At 38.6% G+C, this 16960-nt stretch overlaps 2 protein-coding genes across 5 annotated transcripts in view; both read left to right on the top strand.

The window, feature by feature from the left end:
• The window catches only part of AGBL3 (AGBL carboxypeptidase 3), a 59107-nt gene extending 42411 nt beyond the window's left edge, over positions 1–16696 (top strand). For 2 of the 4 annotated variants that reach the window (XM_059396367.1, XM_059396366.1), the window contains exons 16-19: positions 6296–6344; positions 7496–7692; positions 10357–10588; positions 15863–16696. In XM_059396367.1, coding sequence (XP_059252350.1) covers positions 6296–6344; positions 7496–7692; positions 10357–10588; positions 15863–16286 — 902 coding nt within the window. In that variant the 3' untranslated portion in view covers positions 16287–16696. Of the gene's footprint in view, positions 1–6295; positions 6345–7495; positions 7693–10356; positions 10589–15862 lie in introns of those variants that run through there. The other 2 variants (XM_059396369.1, XM_059396371.1) reach the window with 2 other exon arrangements.
• On the top strand, positions 49–1320 carry LOC132015684 (heterogeneous nuclear ribonucleoprotein A1-like). Its single transcript, XM_059396374.1, has one exon. The coding sequence runs from the start codon at positions 83–85 to the stop codon at positions 1043–1045; it is 963 nt and encodes a 320-aa protein (XP_059252357.1). The 5' UTR covers positions 49–82; the 3' UTR covers positions 1046–1320.
• Positions 16697–16960: the final 264 nt, after the last annotated feature.

The raw sequence follows: 16960 nt of genomic DNA, 5'->3' as shown, positions 1-16960 counted from the left end.
AATTTTAAAAGTAGCAAGAGAGCTTTCTGCCTGTGGACGCCGCCGAGTAAGCATCGTTAAAGTCCCCCCTCCCACCGCCGTCATGTCTAAGTCAGAGTCTCCCAAAGAGCCTGAACAGCTGCGGAAGCTCTTCATCGGAGGTCTGAGCTTTGAAACAACCGATGAGAGTCTGAGGAGCCATTTTGAGCAATGGGGAACACTTACGGACTGTGTGGTAATGAGAGAGCCGAACACCAAGCGCTCCAGAGGCTTTGGGTTTGTCACCTATGCCACTGTGGAGGAGGTGGATGCAGCCATGAATGCAAGGCCACACAAGGTGGATGGAAGAGTTGTGGAACCAAAGAGGGCTGTCTCAAGAGAAGATTCTCAAAGACCTGGTGCCCACTTAACTGTGAAAAAGATTTTTGTTGGTGGCATTAAAGAAGACACTGAAGAACATCATCTAAGAGATTATTTCGAACAGTATGGGAAAATCGAAGTGATTGAGATCATGACTGACCGAGGCAGTGGCAAAAAGAGGGGTTTTGCTTTTGTAACATTTGATGACCATGATTCTGTAGACAAGATTGTCATTCAAAAATACCATACTGTGAATGGCCACAACTGTGAAGTAAGGAAAGCGCTCTCTAAGCAAGAGATGGCTAGTGCTTCATCCAGCCAAAGAGGTCGAAGTGGTTCTGGAAACTTTGGTGGTGGTCGTGGAGGTGGTTTTGGTGGGAATGACAACTTTGGTCGCGGAGGAAACTTCAGTGGTCGAGGTGGCTTTGGTGGCAGTCGAGGTGGTGGTGGATATGGTGGCAGTGGGGATGGCTATAACGGATTTGGTTATGATGGAAGCAACTTTGGAGGTGGCGGAAGCTATAATGATGTTGGCAATTACAACCATCAATCCTCAGATTTTGGACCCATGAAAGGAGGCAATTTTGGAGGCAGAAGCTCTGGCCCTTATGGTGGTGGAGGCCAATACTTCGCCAAACCACGAAACCAAGGTGGCTATGGTGGTTCCAGCAGCAGCAGCAGCTATGGCAGTGGCAGAAGGTTTTAATTACTGCCAGGAAACAAAGCTTAGCAGGAGAGGAGAGCCAGAGAAGTGACAGGGAAGCTACAGGTTACAACAGATTTGTGAACTCAGCCAAGCACAGTGGTGGCAGGGCCTCGCTGCTACAAAGAAGACATGTTTTAGACAATACTCATGTGTATGGGCAAAAAAAACTCAAGGACTGTATTTGTGACTAATTGTATAACAGGTTATTTTAGTTTCTGTTCTGTGGAAAGTGTAAAGCATTCCAACAAAGGGTTTTAATGTAGATTTTTTTTTTTTTTTGCACCCATGCTGTTGATTGCTAAATGTAATAGTCTGATCATGACGCTGAATAAATGTGTCTTAAAAAAAAAAAAAAAAAGTAGCAAGAGAAAAAAATAATTACATACAAAGGAAACCCCAGAAGGCTACTAGCTGATTTTTCAGCAGAAACTTTGCAGGCCAGAAGAGATTGTCATACTATATTCAAAGTGCTAAGAGGACAAAATAATACTCTAGCAGCCAATAATAGTCTACCCAGCAAGGCCATCATTCACAATAAAAGAAGAGATAAAGAGTTTCCCAAATAAAAGTTAAAGGAATACATGATCCCAAAGCCAGCCTTACAAGAAATGCTAGAGGGTATTCTATGAGGGAAAGGAAAGACCATAAGCAGGAGTAAGAAAGTAGGAAGCACAACAGCAATAAAATTATATCTATAAAAAATCAGTCAAGGATTTCACTAAATGAAAGAATGTAAAACATGACACCATATACCTGGAATGGAAAGAGTAAAGAATGAGTTCAAAATTAAGCAACTATCAATTTAATATAGACTGCCATATATCTAAGATGTTATATAGAAAACTGACAGTAACCACAAGTCAAAAATCAGTGATACACAAAAAATAAAGAGGAATCCAGGTATCACTAAAGAAAGCCAGCAAATCATGTGAGAAGAGAGCAAAAGAAGAAAGGAATGGAGAACTACAAAATCGACCAAAAAACAAGTAACAAAATGGCAATAAGTACATACCTATCATAGTCACTTTGAATGTAAATGGACTATATGTGCCAATCAAAAGACATAGGGTGACAGAATGAATAAAAAGCAAGACCCATCTATATGCTGCCTACAAGAGATTTGTTTAGACCTAAACATACATGCACATTGAAAGTGAAGGAATGGAAAAATATTTACCATGCAAATGGAAGTGAAAAGAAAGCTGAGGTAGCAATAGTTACATCAGAAAAAATATACTTCAGAGTGAAACAAACAAAATACACTTCAAAACAAGAGACAAAGAAGTACATTACATAATCATCAAGGAAACATCCAACAAGAAGTTATAACATTTATAAATATTTATACACACAACAGATACATAAAGCAGCTAGTAACAAACATAAAGGAAGTAATCAATAGTAATATAATAATAGTAGGGGACTTGAACCACCCCACTTATATCAATAGATAGATCATCCAAACAAACAGAAAATCAACAAAAACACAGAGGCATTGCATGACACATTGGACCAGACGGATCTAACAGATATATGCAGAACATTTCATCCCCTGAAACAGAATACACATTTGACAAAGTCCAACATTAATTCATGATAAAAGTCTTCCACAAAGTAGGTTGAGAAGGAACATACCTCAAAATAATAAAGGCCATATATTTAAAAACCCACAGCTAACATCATACGCAATGGTTAAAAACTGAGAGCTTTCCCCCTAAGATCAGGAACAAGGATGTCCACTCTTACCACTGTTATTCAACACAGTACAGGAAGTCCTAGCAATCAAGACAACAAGAAGAAGCATCCAGATTTGTAAGGAAGAAGTAAAACTTTCACTATTTGCAAATGTCATGATACTACATATAGAAAACCCTAAAGACTCCACCAAAAAATTGATGAGTGACAGCAGGGAGCCTGCTTCCCTTCCTCTCTCTCTGCCTGCCTCTCTGCCTGCTTGTGATCTCTGTCTGTCAGATAGGTAAATAAAATCTTTAAAAAAAAAAAAAAACTGATGAGTGAATTCAGCAAGGTTGCAGGATACAAAATCAATATACAGAAATTTGTTGCATTTCTATACACTAATAATAAAGCAATAGAAAGAAAAATTAAAACAATCCCACTTACAATTTCACAAAAAAACTAGGAATAAACTTAACCAAGGAGGTAAAAGACCTATATTCTGAAAACTATAAAACACTGATGAAAGAAACTGAAGATAACACAAATGGAAAAATATTCCATGCTCATGGATTGGGAGAGAAAATATGGTTAAAATGTCCATACTACCCAAAGCAATCTACAGATTTGATGCAATCCCTATCAAAATACTAACGGTATTTTTAATAGAATTCAATCAAATAACACTAACATCTGTGCAGAACCACGAAAGACCCTGAATAGCCAAAGTCATCTTGAAAAAGAACAAGAGTAGAGGTATCACAATCCCAGATTTCAAGGTATGCTACAAAACGAGAAATCAAAACAGTATGATAACACAAAAATAGATCAGAATAGAGAGCCCTAAAAAAACAAACAAAAACAAAAAAAACCCCAACTATTTGGTCAATTAATCTTCTACAAAGGAGGCAAGAATATGCAATAAGAAAATGGCGGTCTCTTTAACCACTGTTGTTGGGAAAAGTGGACAGCTACATGCAAAAGAATGAACCTGGACCGCTTTCTTACACCATACAGAAAAATAAATTCAAAATGGAGTAAGGTCTTAAATGTGAGATCTGAAACCATAAAAAGTGTACACTAAGAGAGCATAGGCAGTAATTTCTTTGACATTGGCTATGGCAACATTTTGCTACATATGTCTCCTAAGGCAGAGGAAACAAAAGCAAAAATAAACTATTGAGACTACATGAAAATAAAAAGATTTTGTACATCAAAGGAAACAATCCAGAAAACTGAAGGACAACCTACCAAATGGGAGAAAATATCTGCAAATGGCATAGCTGATAAACAGTATCTAGAATATATAAAGAACTAATACAACTCAACACCCAAAAAAACCCAAAGAATCCAATTAAAAATGGGCCAAAGATATGAACAGACATTTCTCCAAAGAAGACGTACAGATGGTCAATAAACACATGGAAAGATATTCAGCATCACTCATCGTCAGCAAAATGCAACTTAAAACCACAATGAGATATCCCCTCATACCTATCAGAATTGCTAAAATCAACATAAGAAACAACAGGTGTTTGCAAGGATGCAGAGAATCGGGAAACTTTGTGCACTGTTGGTGGGAATGCAAGCTGGTGTGGCCACTATGGAAAACAGTATGGAGATCATCAAAAAATTAAAAAGAGAATTACCATATGTTCTAGTAACTCCACTACTAGTATTTACCCAAAGAATACAAGAACACTAATTCAAAAAGATCTGTGCAACCCAATGTTTATTGCAGCATTATTTACAATAGACTTGGGCCTACAAGATGTCTATCATTGTTGCCAGCCATAGAAAAGCCATCAAAATGTTGGGTCTGCCATTAAATCACATTTTCAACATGTGGGACGAGAAGAACATCCTCTAATTTGGAATAGTTTGAAGATGAGAATACAGGAAAACACTACAGTAAAATAATTTATATGCTGTTTCTCTAAAACTGTTTGAAGATCTTTGAAGAAGCACCAAGGACTGTACAAAAGGATTCACTGCACCTGAACTATTTGTATTGTGTGTAGGTTATGACAAAAACCCATACACTGGGGGGAAAAATGACATTTAGGGGAAGAAAGACTGCCTCAAAACCCAAAGATAAGTTACCTAAAGGGGCAGCCAAATGAAACCGCCAGAAAAACTGTAATTTATTTGAAATCCACCTTAAGATTACCTCCGTGCTTTATAAACATTTTCCCTGAGAAAGAAGTTTAACATATGGTGACGGGGTGTTTCAGAGGGTCTAAAAAGAATGGACATTTCAGACATGCAGTGCCTACATGATGAATTTAAAGATGCAGATGGCCTGAATGCCAGAAAGCTAATCTGCTAAAAACAAGCTTGTATATTTTTAGAAAGATGGAAACTAATTCCTTACAAGTCCAAAAACCTGCTGTTGCCAGTAAGTAAAATCATATTCCATACTCAGGTTTGTCTGTTGATGGGGTCTCTAACTTGATGTCATTGCACTGGACCGCCACCAGGGGCCAGTGTAAAAGTGGGCTCGGAAAGAGGAGACGGCAAGTCCGGTCTCTGAATGTGCTCAGTGTTAACACTACATAAAGGAGGAACATCCTAAAGGTACAGGCAATTCAGAGAAGTATTATCAGAAAAGGAAACACAAAGTGCAAAAAGATCCTTCTTTATCACGGGACATAAACCCGTTATTGTTCATTTTTTTTTTTTAAGATTTTATTTATTTGACAGAGAGAAATCACAAGTGGCAGGCAGAGAGCCCAACGTGGGGCTCGATCCCAGGACCCTGGGATCATGACCTGAGCCGAAGGCAGAGGCTTTAACCCACTGAGCCACCCAGGCGCCCCTGATTATTGTTCATTTTTATTAAATATAGGAAGTATCTGTTAGCTCGATTATATTTACATTCATCTTTTAAAATCTTATATTTATGTGTCTTAAAAATGCACAATATGGATTATAAAATTTAAATATCCAATAAAAAATTAAAATCTGTATCAGAGAGAAACAAAAATATTGTTCTATTATTCTCACACATAACTGCTTAATATGTTCTATAAATTACTGCTAAACACCACTGTTAACTGGTCCTATTGTTTTGCTTAAATAATAGTGTTTATGTAACAGAAAAGCAAATAAAAAATACCTATTTTCAATACCTATTTTATATTTTAATGTTAAAATAATACGTGTGACGTATAGCTAGCTACCTGTTACATATTATACTACTTTTTTGGTCTGTCATGGCTGTGTCCTAGGCAGGCTCTCTAAACAGTTAGTCACCTGACTGTACATGTATATATCCTTCATAGATCTAACATATGTATTTTCAGTTCTGAATTGTTTGACAGTTATTGGATAGGCATTTCTACTGTTTGCTATTCTCTTGAAACAGTTTAATTAAAAAGCTTATAGGGGAAATATGTACTAATAAACTTCATGTCTGAGTAAAACAATGGCAGATTAATTGAAGATAAACTCAGTTAAAGTAGCCATTAAATGTATGAATGAGGCAACTGTCAAGAAGTAAAAGTACTAAATTTCATTAATCTTTTTTAAAAAATCTCCATTCAGATATTTTATGGCTTATTCTCTTTTTAGTGAAAATACCGGGACGAGCTCCTGCTTGGTTTCTAAAAAGATATTTGAGGTAGGAGAACTAGATTTCTTCTACCCGATTACCTTATTCCTTTTCCTCTGGCTTCTATGATTTTGATTTTGAATTAAAGCAACAGGTAAAAGTAGCTTTTTTATAACAATTGTTAATTGATGTCTCTTTATATTCTCCATAGTATCTGTAGGCTGATGTTAATACATAGCAGTGCTTATCTGATACCATTTGAAGGATATTGAGATTTCAGTATTCCCAAACTATCCCCCTTGGATGCCTTAAAATCTACAATTAGACATTTATTTCTATGCATTTGTCATGGCATTATCTGAGTTTCTCCTTTTTCAAAAAAAATAGACATATTGCTGGTATAAGATAATTACTTAGTTCTTTGGGATGGATGACTATCCCATCACCACGTAGAAGAGCGATTGGAGCGTCCATCAGGCAGGGCTAATCCTAGTACCTGGAAACCAGAGGAAGTATAGAAAGTGAATTCAGGAATAACATAGGTAAACCTGGTAGTTTCTCTAAACCAGTAATTATTATATCACTAGCTCCCTTGGCAAGTTTTCCTATTCTAGGAATAATGACATGAGCTACCATCAGAACCATGGAATAGTAAGTATCTGAAGGTAGACTGAATGTGTCCAACAGAGGAAACATGGTATGCACTTTCTTCCTCCCATGGCTCTTCTAAGAACTTGGTTTCTACTCAATATAATGGGTTCTGGGGAAATATGTAGACTCTCCTGTCCCCCAAAACCTACAAAATGGGTAAGAATCCATCTTTGGGCATGCCTGTACTTAGCTCTAGAACTGAACGAACTAAGACAATTTTTAAAAAAATCTATCTATAGAAAGATACCAAACAATACAGTAAAATAAGAGAAAGTAGAAAAAGTATTGGAGTTACAAGCTGTCAATTCTGGACCCGTTCCTCCCTCTTATTAGCTGCATGATGTTGAGCAAGTAAGCTTAACCAGTCTGATTCCTTAACACTCCCTCTCTGATGTAAGATGGGGATAACACCGGCCATCCTGCCTACACCATAGGACTGGTAATACAATATCCATAAGTCTCCTTTACATTCTGCGAGGTGTCATATACAAATATAACATGGCACTACATTACTCTTGCTTAGATAGATCACCAGTGACACTGAAATCAGAGTACGCAATTTCTTTCAGCTCCCAAAATAGGATTCAGAGGCTCAGCAAAGACCAACAAAGACAGTTGTTAGAAACTGGTGAGAAGACAATCCACGAAATAATTCAGCCCAAGAGCACTAATTTGTATGGAAACTGTTTCAAAGTAAAATCCTTCAAGTGTCCCATGAGCACGCACACTCCCAGCTGGGCTGAGAAGACAAGGATACCAGCAGAAGGTGGTTTGTTTGTTTGTTTGCTTGCTTAGGATTTTAATAAAGACAAAGGTTACTTTCACTGTATCATCATTAATAAATCCTATGAAATTTGGAACTGTTTATAATCAGAAAGGATTAATAGCCATTTTATTCCTGATTCTGAAAAGTGCTTGCCTTATTTAACTTCTATATAAGTTTGATACAGAAAAAAATTTTAATATAGCTTTGGAAAAAATCTATTTAATTGCCTTATTCCCAATACCTCATCCTTGTTGCCTGCTTCATACCAGAGTATAAAAAATGAACTAATACACATGATACGAATGAATCTCAAAATCATTGTGCGGAGTACAAGAAGTCAGACTTATGAAATGCTGTATAAATCTCATGTATAGGAAAAAAAATCTCATGTATAGGAAATGCAAACGAATTTATAGAGAAAAAAAAAAAAAACTAGGTAAAGCTTTCCTGGAGGAAGATGGCATAGAGCAGGCGATGATGGGAAGAATGGACTAGAAAGGAACACGAGGCATCTCTTACAGATGTGTTTTTCTAGATCCCGAATGTGGTGATGGTTTCACAATTGCTTACAGCTGTTGAATTGCCCGTTTCAGTTTCCAGAGCAACTAAGTGAAGCGGAGTTCTATTCTGCGGAGATGGTAAAGACTGAGGGCAGATGAGCACATCGGTTTAGGCTTGTTTTTGAAAGGCCTTTCAGACACTGAAGCAGAAGTACTGAGTTAGCAGTTGGGTATGAGTCTGGAGTTCTAGGAAGAGGTCTGGGCTGGATACACATGTAGAAATTTTGAGATAAAGACCACATTCTAGGGCGTGAGCCTGGATGAGACCCTTAAGTGAGGACACATACAGAAGAGGGTTATGGAGCAGACCCGCGGGTGTCCAGTACTGATGGATCAGAAGAAGAAGAAGAACCAACAAAGATATATCTCTAACCTTTTTACAAAGCATAATGTATTTCATGCTTTTATTCTAAGTGTATTCTACTTTTTCTTACATTGTCTACACACCATCTTGGGCATTATAATTGTACGTAATCTTGCCGCGTCCTTTAAAATGTCTACTAGTCTTCCTTCAGGCTTTACTCAGGGTTTCTTTTTATCCTTCAGCTCTCTTGCTGAGTATATAGAATTTTTAAGAATTGTGTCAAAATACACATGAAATAAAATTACCATCTTAACTGATTTTAAGCCTAAAGTTCAGGTATTGTTAAGTACATTCACCTTGTCATGCACACTGTCTCCAAAATTCTTCTCATCTTACTAACCTGAGACTCTGGACCCATTTCACAACTTCCCCACCTCTCTCCGCCCTGCTCCTGGCAACTCTCCTACTTTGAATCTCTCTTTGACTGTTTCTTAGATAAGTAGAATCAAATATTTGGAAGACAAATACATTGTCTTCTTGTGACCGGTCTGTTTCACTGAGCAGAGTGTCTTCAAGTTTCATCCGGGGTGTGGAAGGTGTCAGAATTTCCTTCCTTGTCAAGGGCTGAGTGGTACTCCATTTTACATATGGACCACGTGTTGTCTGTCCATGCATCCGTCAGTAGGCACCTGGGTTCCTTCCACCTTTTTGGCTGCTGTGAATTGAATAATGCTGCTTCTATGATCATATACAAATACCTCTTTGAGACTCTGCTTTCAACTCTTCAGGGCATAGACCCGGACATAGAATTGCTGGATCATACAGGAATTCCATTCTCAATTTTTTGAGGAACCACCATACTTTTCTTCACAGTGACTGTACCATTTGCCATTCCCAGCAACAGTGCACCAGGGTTCTAATTTCCCCACATCCTTACCAACACTTGTTATTTCCTGAAGTTTGTTTTATAGTAGTCTTACCTAATGCAAGGGGGAAGTAAACACTTTTTAATGTTATTAAAAGGACCACAATTAACAAACAATTGCTGCGTATCCTGTAGGTAAGGAGGGATTTCGGCCATGCCCTTCTCACGGTCATTCCCATATCTCCATCCTTCTGTTTCTCAAGATCAGAAGCTCTGCGGTCACCACTGATTCCTCTCTTCTCTCATCACTCATTAATTCACTGGTAAAACCTCAAAATGTAGGATTATATAACAGCAGGGTCCTGCTAAAACAAACCTCGGATGGTAACACTCAGCTGCTCAAAACCCTTCAGTAGCTCCCCATTTCACACTCAGTAAAGTCGGTCTTTACAATGGCCTGTACGGCCCCATGTGAACGCTGTCCAAGCCACCTAGCCGAGCTGCTGTCTTAGCTCTTTCCCCATAATTCAGTCTACTTTAGCCACTTGTGCCATCTTGGTGATCAACAAACTAACATGCTCCTCATTCAGGGCCTTTGCACCTATTATTTTTCTTGCCTAGAATGCTCTTTTACTCTGGTATCTGCTGGACTCACTCCCTAATTCCTCAACTGCACAGGGAGGTCTTCCCTGAACGCCTTGTAAAAAACAGAAGTCAACCCCTCCCCCAAGAATTCTTTATTTCCCTCCCCAACGCTATTTTATCCTGTAAACTTCAGCATTATCTGACATACTCTATATATTACTTATTTGCTCTTTTCTGACCCTGTAATTACAATATAATGGATAAAGATCCTTGGCACATAATGTTCAATAAGTAATTGTTGAGTTGATTTAGTTCATGTATCTGTGCGTGTATTTGTGGTTGCTCCCCAGATCTGCGTCACAACTTTAAAAGCAGAATGAAAGAATGTACTTCTTTCCCAAGCAAGAAGACTGGCATAAATTGGACAGATGATGAAAAGAGAATCTACAGGGATAAAAGAATAGCTCAAACTCAAGAGATTCTGCAGTATTTGCTCCCTATCATGGAAAGCACTAAAAATGTACAAACCCCTCAGAAGAAACAAATACTCAACCCAAGAACCAACTTCCAAATTCAACATCAGTAAGTCGATACAATTTTGTCATTCTCAGATATTGACTACATTTTTATAAGGAAGCAAAGTTTAGTAATTCATTATCCTAAGAAATAAACATACGCTCTTAAAAATGGTGGCAGCTACACCGCATTTGACAAAGGGACAAAAACCCAAAGCCATCAGAGAACAATAAATAGGTGACAGGAATAGGTTATCAGGTCTTAATTGATCATGTGCATGAAATCACTCATTAATTTGGATCTCTGAGTAAGTATACGTGCATAACGTATGACGGTAGCCTGACTTCAGATTTCTCCAATGTGTTTAAGGCTTATAATCCTAGGATGCAACCAGAATAAGAAATAATTACCTTGAATTACTTAAGCGTATTGATAGAGGAAAGCATAAAGAATAAGACCAGATTTCTTTTAAAGATAAAAAAAAATAGAACCATCACTAAGACTAAAAGGAAACACGTATACCTAAGAGACAACAGCAAGCTGAAAACATTATTAACAAATCTTAATGAGGTATCTTTGTACTAGACATGATTCTGTGTTTGCACACACACCATGTGTATTTTACACTCTGTACCTAAGGAAATTGAGGTGCAAAGAGTTTAAGTGATTTGTCCAAGGTCACACAGCCAACAGACAATCTGTTTTCAGAGTCTGTTATATTCCCTTTAAAATACAAATGAAAAACAGAGGACCAATAAACTAAATATTCACAGATGACCTACACATCAATGACAAAATTTTGAATATTTTAGTAGGAAAATGAGCAAAGGCTATGAACCAGAAATTCACAAAAGAAAAAAATTGGTCAATAAATATTTTAAATGTTTAATTTCACTTAAAGGAGTGCAAATTAAAGCAATAATGAAATACTATTCGTTTTTGCCTCTCAATGGAAGAATTAACTCACTGATGGTTGGAATATGAATTCATACAGAGTTGTGTTTCTTTTGGCTTTGGGTGGGTTTTTTGATGCAGAGTTTTGAAAGGCAATCCAGCAATGTAAATGAAAAATCCTCCATATTATATATTCATTTTGACTAAAAAAATTCCACTTTTAGAAATTAAACCTAGGAATGGGGCGCCTGGGTGGCTTAGACTGTTAAGTTTCTGACTCTTGATTTTAGCTCAGATCATGATCTCAGGGTTGTGAGATCGAGCCCCTCTTAAAGCTCTGTCCTGAGCATGGGAGCCTACTTAGGATTCACTCTCTCTGGGGTGCCTGGGTGGCTCAGTGGGTTAAAGCCTCTGCCTTCGGCTCAGGTCATGATCCCAGGGTCCTGGGATCGAGCCCCGCATCGGGCTCTCTGCTCCGTGGAGAGTCTGCTTCCTCCTGTCTCTCTGCCTGCCTCTCTGCCTACTTGTCATCTCTGTCTATCAAATAAATAAATAAATAAAACCTTTAAAAAAAAAAAAAAAGGTTCACTCTCTCTCCTTCTCCCTCTGCCCTCCCCCATCACTTTCTTTCTCTCAAAAAATGTGCTCACTTCAGCAGCAGGTATACTCAAAAAAAGGAAATTAAACTTCCGGAAGTGTGGGGTGGAAAACCTTGGTAAGAGGTTTCTGTAGTGATGTTCACTTCTTTATTTAAGATTTATTTATTTCAGAGAGATAATGAGTGAGGGTGGGCAGAGAGAAAATCTGAAGATTCAGATGCTTAACCGACTGAGCCACCCAGGCGCCTTGATGTTCATTTCAGTATCGTTTAAAAGCGTCCAAGAAAAGGGAAACGAAATGAACCTAAATGTTCAACAACAGAAAAAGTGCTTAAATATAGTATATCCATAGAATGAAGTATTATGTAGCTATGAAATATTGTACAGATTAACATGTGATAATGTTCGCAATGCATAAGTGAATAAAAACTACTAATCAACTTTGTTATGTTGCATTTACAGACTATACAAGTCTATTTAAAGTGTGCCTATTATACACATACACACCTAGAAAGATCTCCAGTAGCACGTAGCCCCAACAATGGTTCTCTCTGGATAAAGCCCTGACAGAGGGTGATATTCCTCTTTATGCTTTCCCCACAACTTTTTTTTTTTTTAAGATGTTACTTATTTATTTGACACAGAGAAAGAGATCACAAGTAGGCAGAGAAGCAGGCAGAGAGAGAGGAGGAAACAGGCTCCCCTGCTGAGCAGAGAGCCCGATGCAGGGCTCAATCCCAAAGACCCTGAGATCATGACCTGAGCCAAAGGCAGAGGCTTAACCCACTGAGTCTCCCAGTGACCCCCAACTCTTGATTAATGCCACATTAATAGAAAAAAATGTGTAGGGTGTAACTGAGTATATTCTTTTTTTTTTTTTTAAGAATTTATTTATTTATTTGACAGACAGAGATCACAAGTAGGCAGAGAGGCAGGCAGAGAGAGAGAGGAGGAAGCAGGCTCCCTGCTGAGCAGAGAGCCCAACGTGGGACTCGACCCCAGGACCCTGGGATCATGACCTGAGCCGAAGGCAGTGGCTTAACCCACTGAGCCACCCAGGCGCCCCGTAACTGAGTATATTCTAATAGAGTAAACAAGTCGATTTTTAGAGAAAGTGGAATTTTAGAGAACATTTACTTTAACTAGATGTATATAGGTTAGGCACTGAGGCCCAGAGTCAGGAAGTCGGGAAGCTTGGGTCAGAGCAGGTATCTCAACAAACATACCCTCTTGGCATTCACAAGTACAGGATTGGAGTAGTTCCAAGTAGTTCTCACATTCTCATTTCTTAATAGTATAACCAGCAAAGTCCATAAAACTATAAGGATAGGCAACTGGTGACAGTTTCTAATCAGAAGGGATAGCTATCGTGCTGGGGAAGGCAGGGCCTAACAGAAATTGTGTCTAATATGTCAGCTAATATGGGCGAGACAGAGAGCACAGGCCCGGGCAAACAAGGGACCAGTCACATTATGATAACACAAGCGGACTCAACGATCCAGAAACTAATAACAAAATCACAGTGGACCTAGGCAAAGATGACAGTTAAGACATAGCTTGATTTTTGATTTTTAATTTTTAATTCTTTTTTTAAATAAATATAAGAGAATTTTTTTTAAGATATTTTATTTATTTGACAGACAGAGATCACAAGTAGTCAGAGAGGCAGGCGGAGGGCGGGGAGCAGGCTCCCCACTGAGCAGAGAGCCCGATGTGGGGCTCGATCCCAGGACCCTGGGATCATGACCTGAGCTGAAGGCAGAGGCTTTAACCCACTGAGCCACCCAGGCGTCCCTTGATTTTTAATTCTTATATTCATGAGCGGTCTCTTACACACTTTGAACCCTGAAGCGTACTCAGTGTGGACTGGCCTGAGTCTGGAAGGGCAGACAGCTAATAGATTGTATTAATTAAGAACCCTTTGGGTGCAAATAAGAGAAACCAATTTAAGCTACTTTAATCAGAAAGTACAAGGTCGGGTAGGAGGGAAGAAGTATAAGAAAGTCTAAGACAATTCATGGCAATAAAGGATAGAGAGAATTCAGTCAGGTCTCAGAAAAGGGCTGAAACTAGGGAATGGAAAGCCGCCTGAACTTTGTCCATCTTCCGTCTCCTCTTGTCTCTCTCTGCAGAAAACTCTTCATACCTCACACCGGCACAAATTTGCAACCCCCAACACTTGCGCTTTCAAGACTCTCTCTTCTTCCCAATTCAAAGTTACAGGGAAAGAGAATCTGGTTGGCAACCATGCCAGTGGGTAGAGAACAGATCGTTACAAATGGCGGACGACCCTTGTGGGTCAAGAGGTAGTCCCCAGAGAAGGGCACCTTGTGCCTGGGGTAGGCCCTTCCCCAAAGGATCTACCATAGGTATACATGGAAACAAGAAAAAAATAGGAAAATAGCAAGCAAGACCATTCTTTTTTTTTTTTTTTTTTAAAGATTTTATTTATTTGACAGACAGAGATCACAAGCAGGCAGAGAGAGAGATGGAGAAGCAGGCTCCCTGCCAAGCAGAGAGCCCGATGCAGGACTTGATCCCAGGACCCTGGGGTCACGACCTGAGCCGAAGGCAGCGGCTTAACCCACTGAGCCACCCAGGCGCCCCCCAAGCAAGACCATTCTTAACAGATTAATTCACTATATACTTCAATACAATCAAGTGGATATTTTTTGCTCTTTGAACTTATTTCTTTATGACTTTATATATTTTGTCTGACTGACTCGGCACACGTAATGTCACCCATAGGAAGTGATTACAGAGTAAAGTGAGACTAACCCCCAAAATGAGAAAATCATACTTTTGTCAAACCATTTTAGACATCTTTCCAAGTTTGGACTAGGGAGAGAATACTTAATGTACTTTAACGGCTGGCAGAATTATTATACTAAAGAATGTAACATTTGAACGTAATTATGGGGCTGGAACTTCAATTGTCTGTTCTGTTCTTAACCAAAATGAATGGAGTCTAGGTGGATGCTAATCAGTATCATATTAGCAAGAGGCCGGACACCTCTTCCTCCCTGTCAAACACTGGTCAGAAATCAGATATTAAGGATTAAATCTCATATTCAGCATTCCATCTATTAATGATAAAAATTCTTTTTTTTAATGATAAAAATTCTTGAGAGGGCGCCTGGGTGGCTCAGTGGGTTAAGCTGCTGCCTTTGGCTCAGGTCATGATCTCAGGGTCCTGGGATCGAGTCCCGCATCGGGCTCCCTGCTCAGCAGGGAGCCTGCTTCCCTCTCTCTCTCTCTCTCTGCCTGCCTCTCCGACTACTTGTGATTTCTCTCTGTCAAATAAATAAACAAAATCTTTAAAAAAAAAATTCTTGAGAAAGACTATGCATATCAAAATGTGACTGGAGAGATTTTTCACTTCGAGGAAAAAGAAACAGATGCACTTTCCATCTTTTGGACTCATATCAATCTTTTTACTGACTATAGAAAAAAATGTGTAGGGTGTAACTGAGTATATTCTAATAGAGTAAACAAGTCAATTTTTAGAGAAAGTGGAATTTTAGAGAACATTTACTTTAACTAGATGTATATAGGTTAGGCACTGAGGCCCAGAGTAGAAGTCGGGAAGCTTGGGTCAGAGCAGGTATCTCAACAAACATACCCTCTTGGCATTCACAAGTACAGGATTGGAGTAGTTCCAAGAAATCATGACCAGAAACTGAAGACCTAGATCATTCTCACAGGAAACAATGGTAAAAATCCTAAGGGAAGATGAATTCACCACAAGATTTAAAAATAAGACTTAAACTGTGACAAATACCTAAAGACTACAAATACCTAGGGTACATGACAAGAGAAAAACTCATGTATTTCATTTCTTTCCTAGACAAAAGCCAGTGACTTACATAAATGTAAAGAGATTCAGCACATCTTGGACACCACCCAGAAATCACCCTCTTATAAGCCAACGGAATCTAACGGTCAGCTCTCTAGAGTGGCTCCAGTCCATGTCCCAGAGCCCACTTGAAAACCTGTCACCTCTTAAAGTGCCCAAGAAAAAGAAAAAACACTCTCGAATCAAGGCCACAAAGACTAAAGACGTAAAACCTGTCAGCAGCAAATGGGAGACTTATCCCTCAAGTCTCGAAAAGGACGCGGATATTAGCAAAGAAGAGAGTCTTCAAGCTGAAGAATGCAACGAGCAAAACTCTTTGCAAATAGCTCCACATCCAGCTAAAAATAAGGATGAGCAACCAAGTAAAAAGTACAGACAACCTGCCTTCTATTTGAACCTCCAGAGAGACAAATAATTCAGCTTTATGCTACTCTGAAAACCTTGGATGAAAATACCATATGCCTACCTAGTAAAAAGGAAAAGAAAGAAAGAAGCCCTCCCTACCTTCACTCGCGCGCCCCCCCCTTACAGATACATATGCATATCCCAACTACAAGGTCCAGATAACCCGTCTTCATTAGTGGCAACATCTTTCAGAGATTTAGAAAGAAATCCAGAGAAAATACAGAAAATTTAAAATCACTTATTTATATTTAATTTTTGTCAGGATGGAAAAAAAATCTATGAACTTCTGAATTCTTCCAAAACAACATGTGCATTAGAACACCAAAAAACTAAGAACTCAAGGACGAATGACCTCTACTATCAATGCCTCTAACATTCCTAGTAGGCACCTTAATAAATCAATCAACATCTTTTCTTGAATTTCTTTTAGTGTGCTAGAAACCATCAATGGTATAAAAGACATTTCTCCCCACTAGATTACTGTATAATTGTACATGTAAAACACACAAGACTAACATAATTACAGAGTAAGATGGTACCTAGGAAAGTGCTAAGTTGTACACATGTGACAGTTAAAGAAAATACTATGAATTAGAGAGTGTTAATTGCACAAAGCAAGTGTGTCATAAAATAGCACCGAAATGGATAGTTGATGGTTTACAGTGGTCATTTTACTTCTCAAAA

This window comes from Mustela nigripes, chromosome 4 (genome assembly GCF_022355385.1).
Source record: "Mustela nigripes isolate SB6536 chromosome 4, MUSNIG.SB6536, whole genome shotgun sequence".
Taxonomy (NCBI): Eukaryota; Metazoa; Chordata; class Mammalia; order Carnivora; family Mustelidae; genus Mustela; species Mustela nigripes.
Note: the sequence above shows the minus strand (reverse complement) of the source record. Positions and strands in the feature narration are given on the sequence as shown.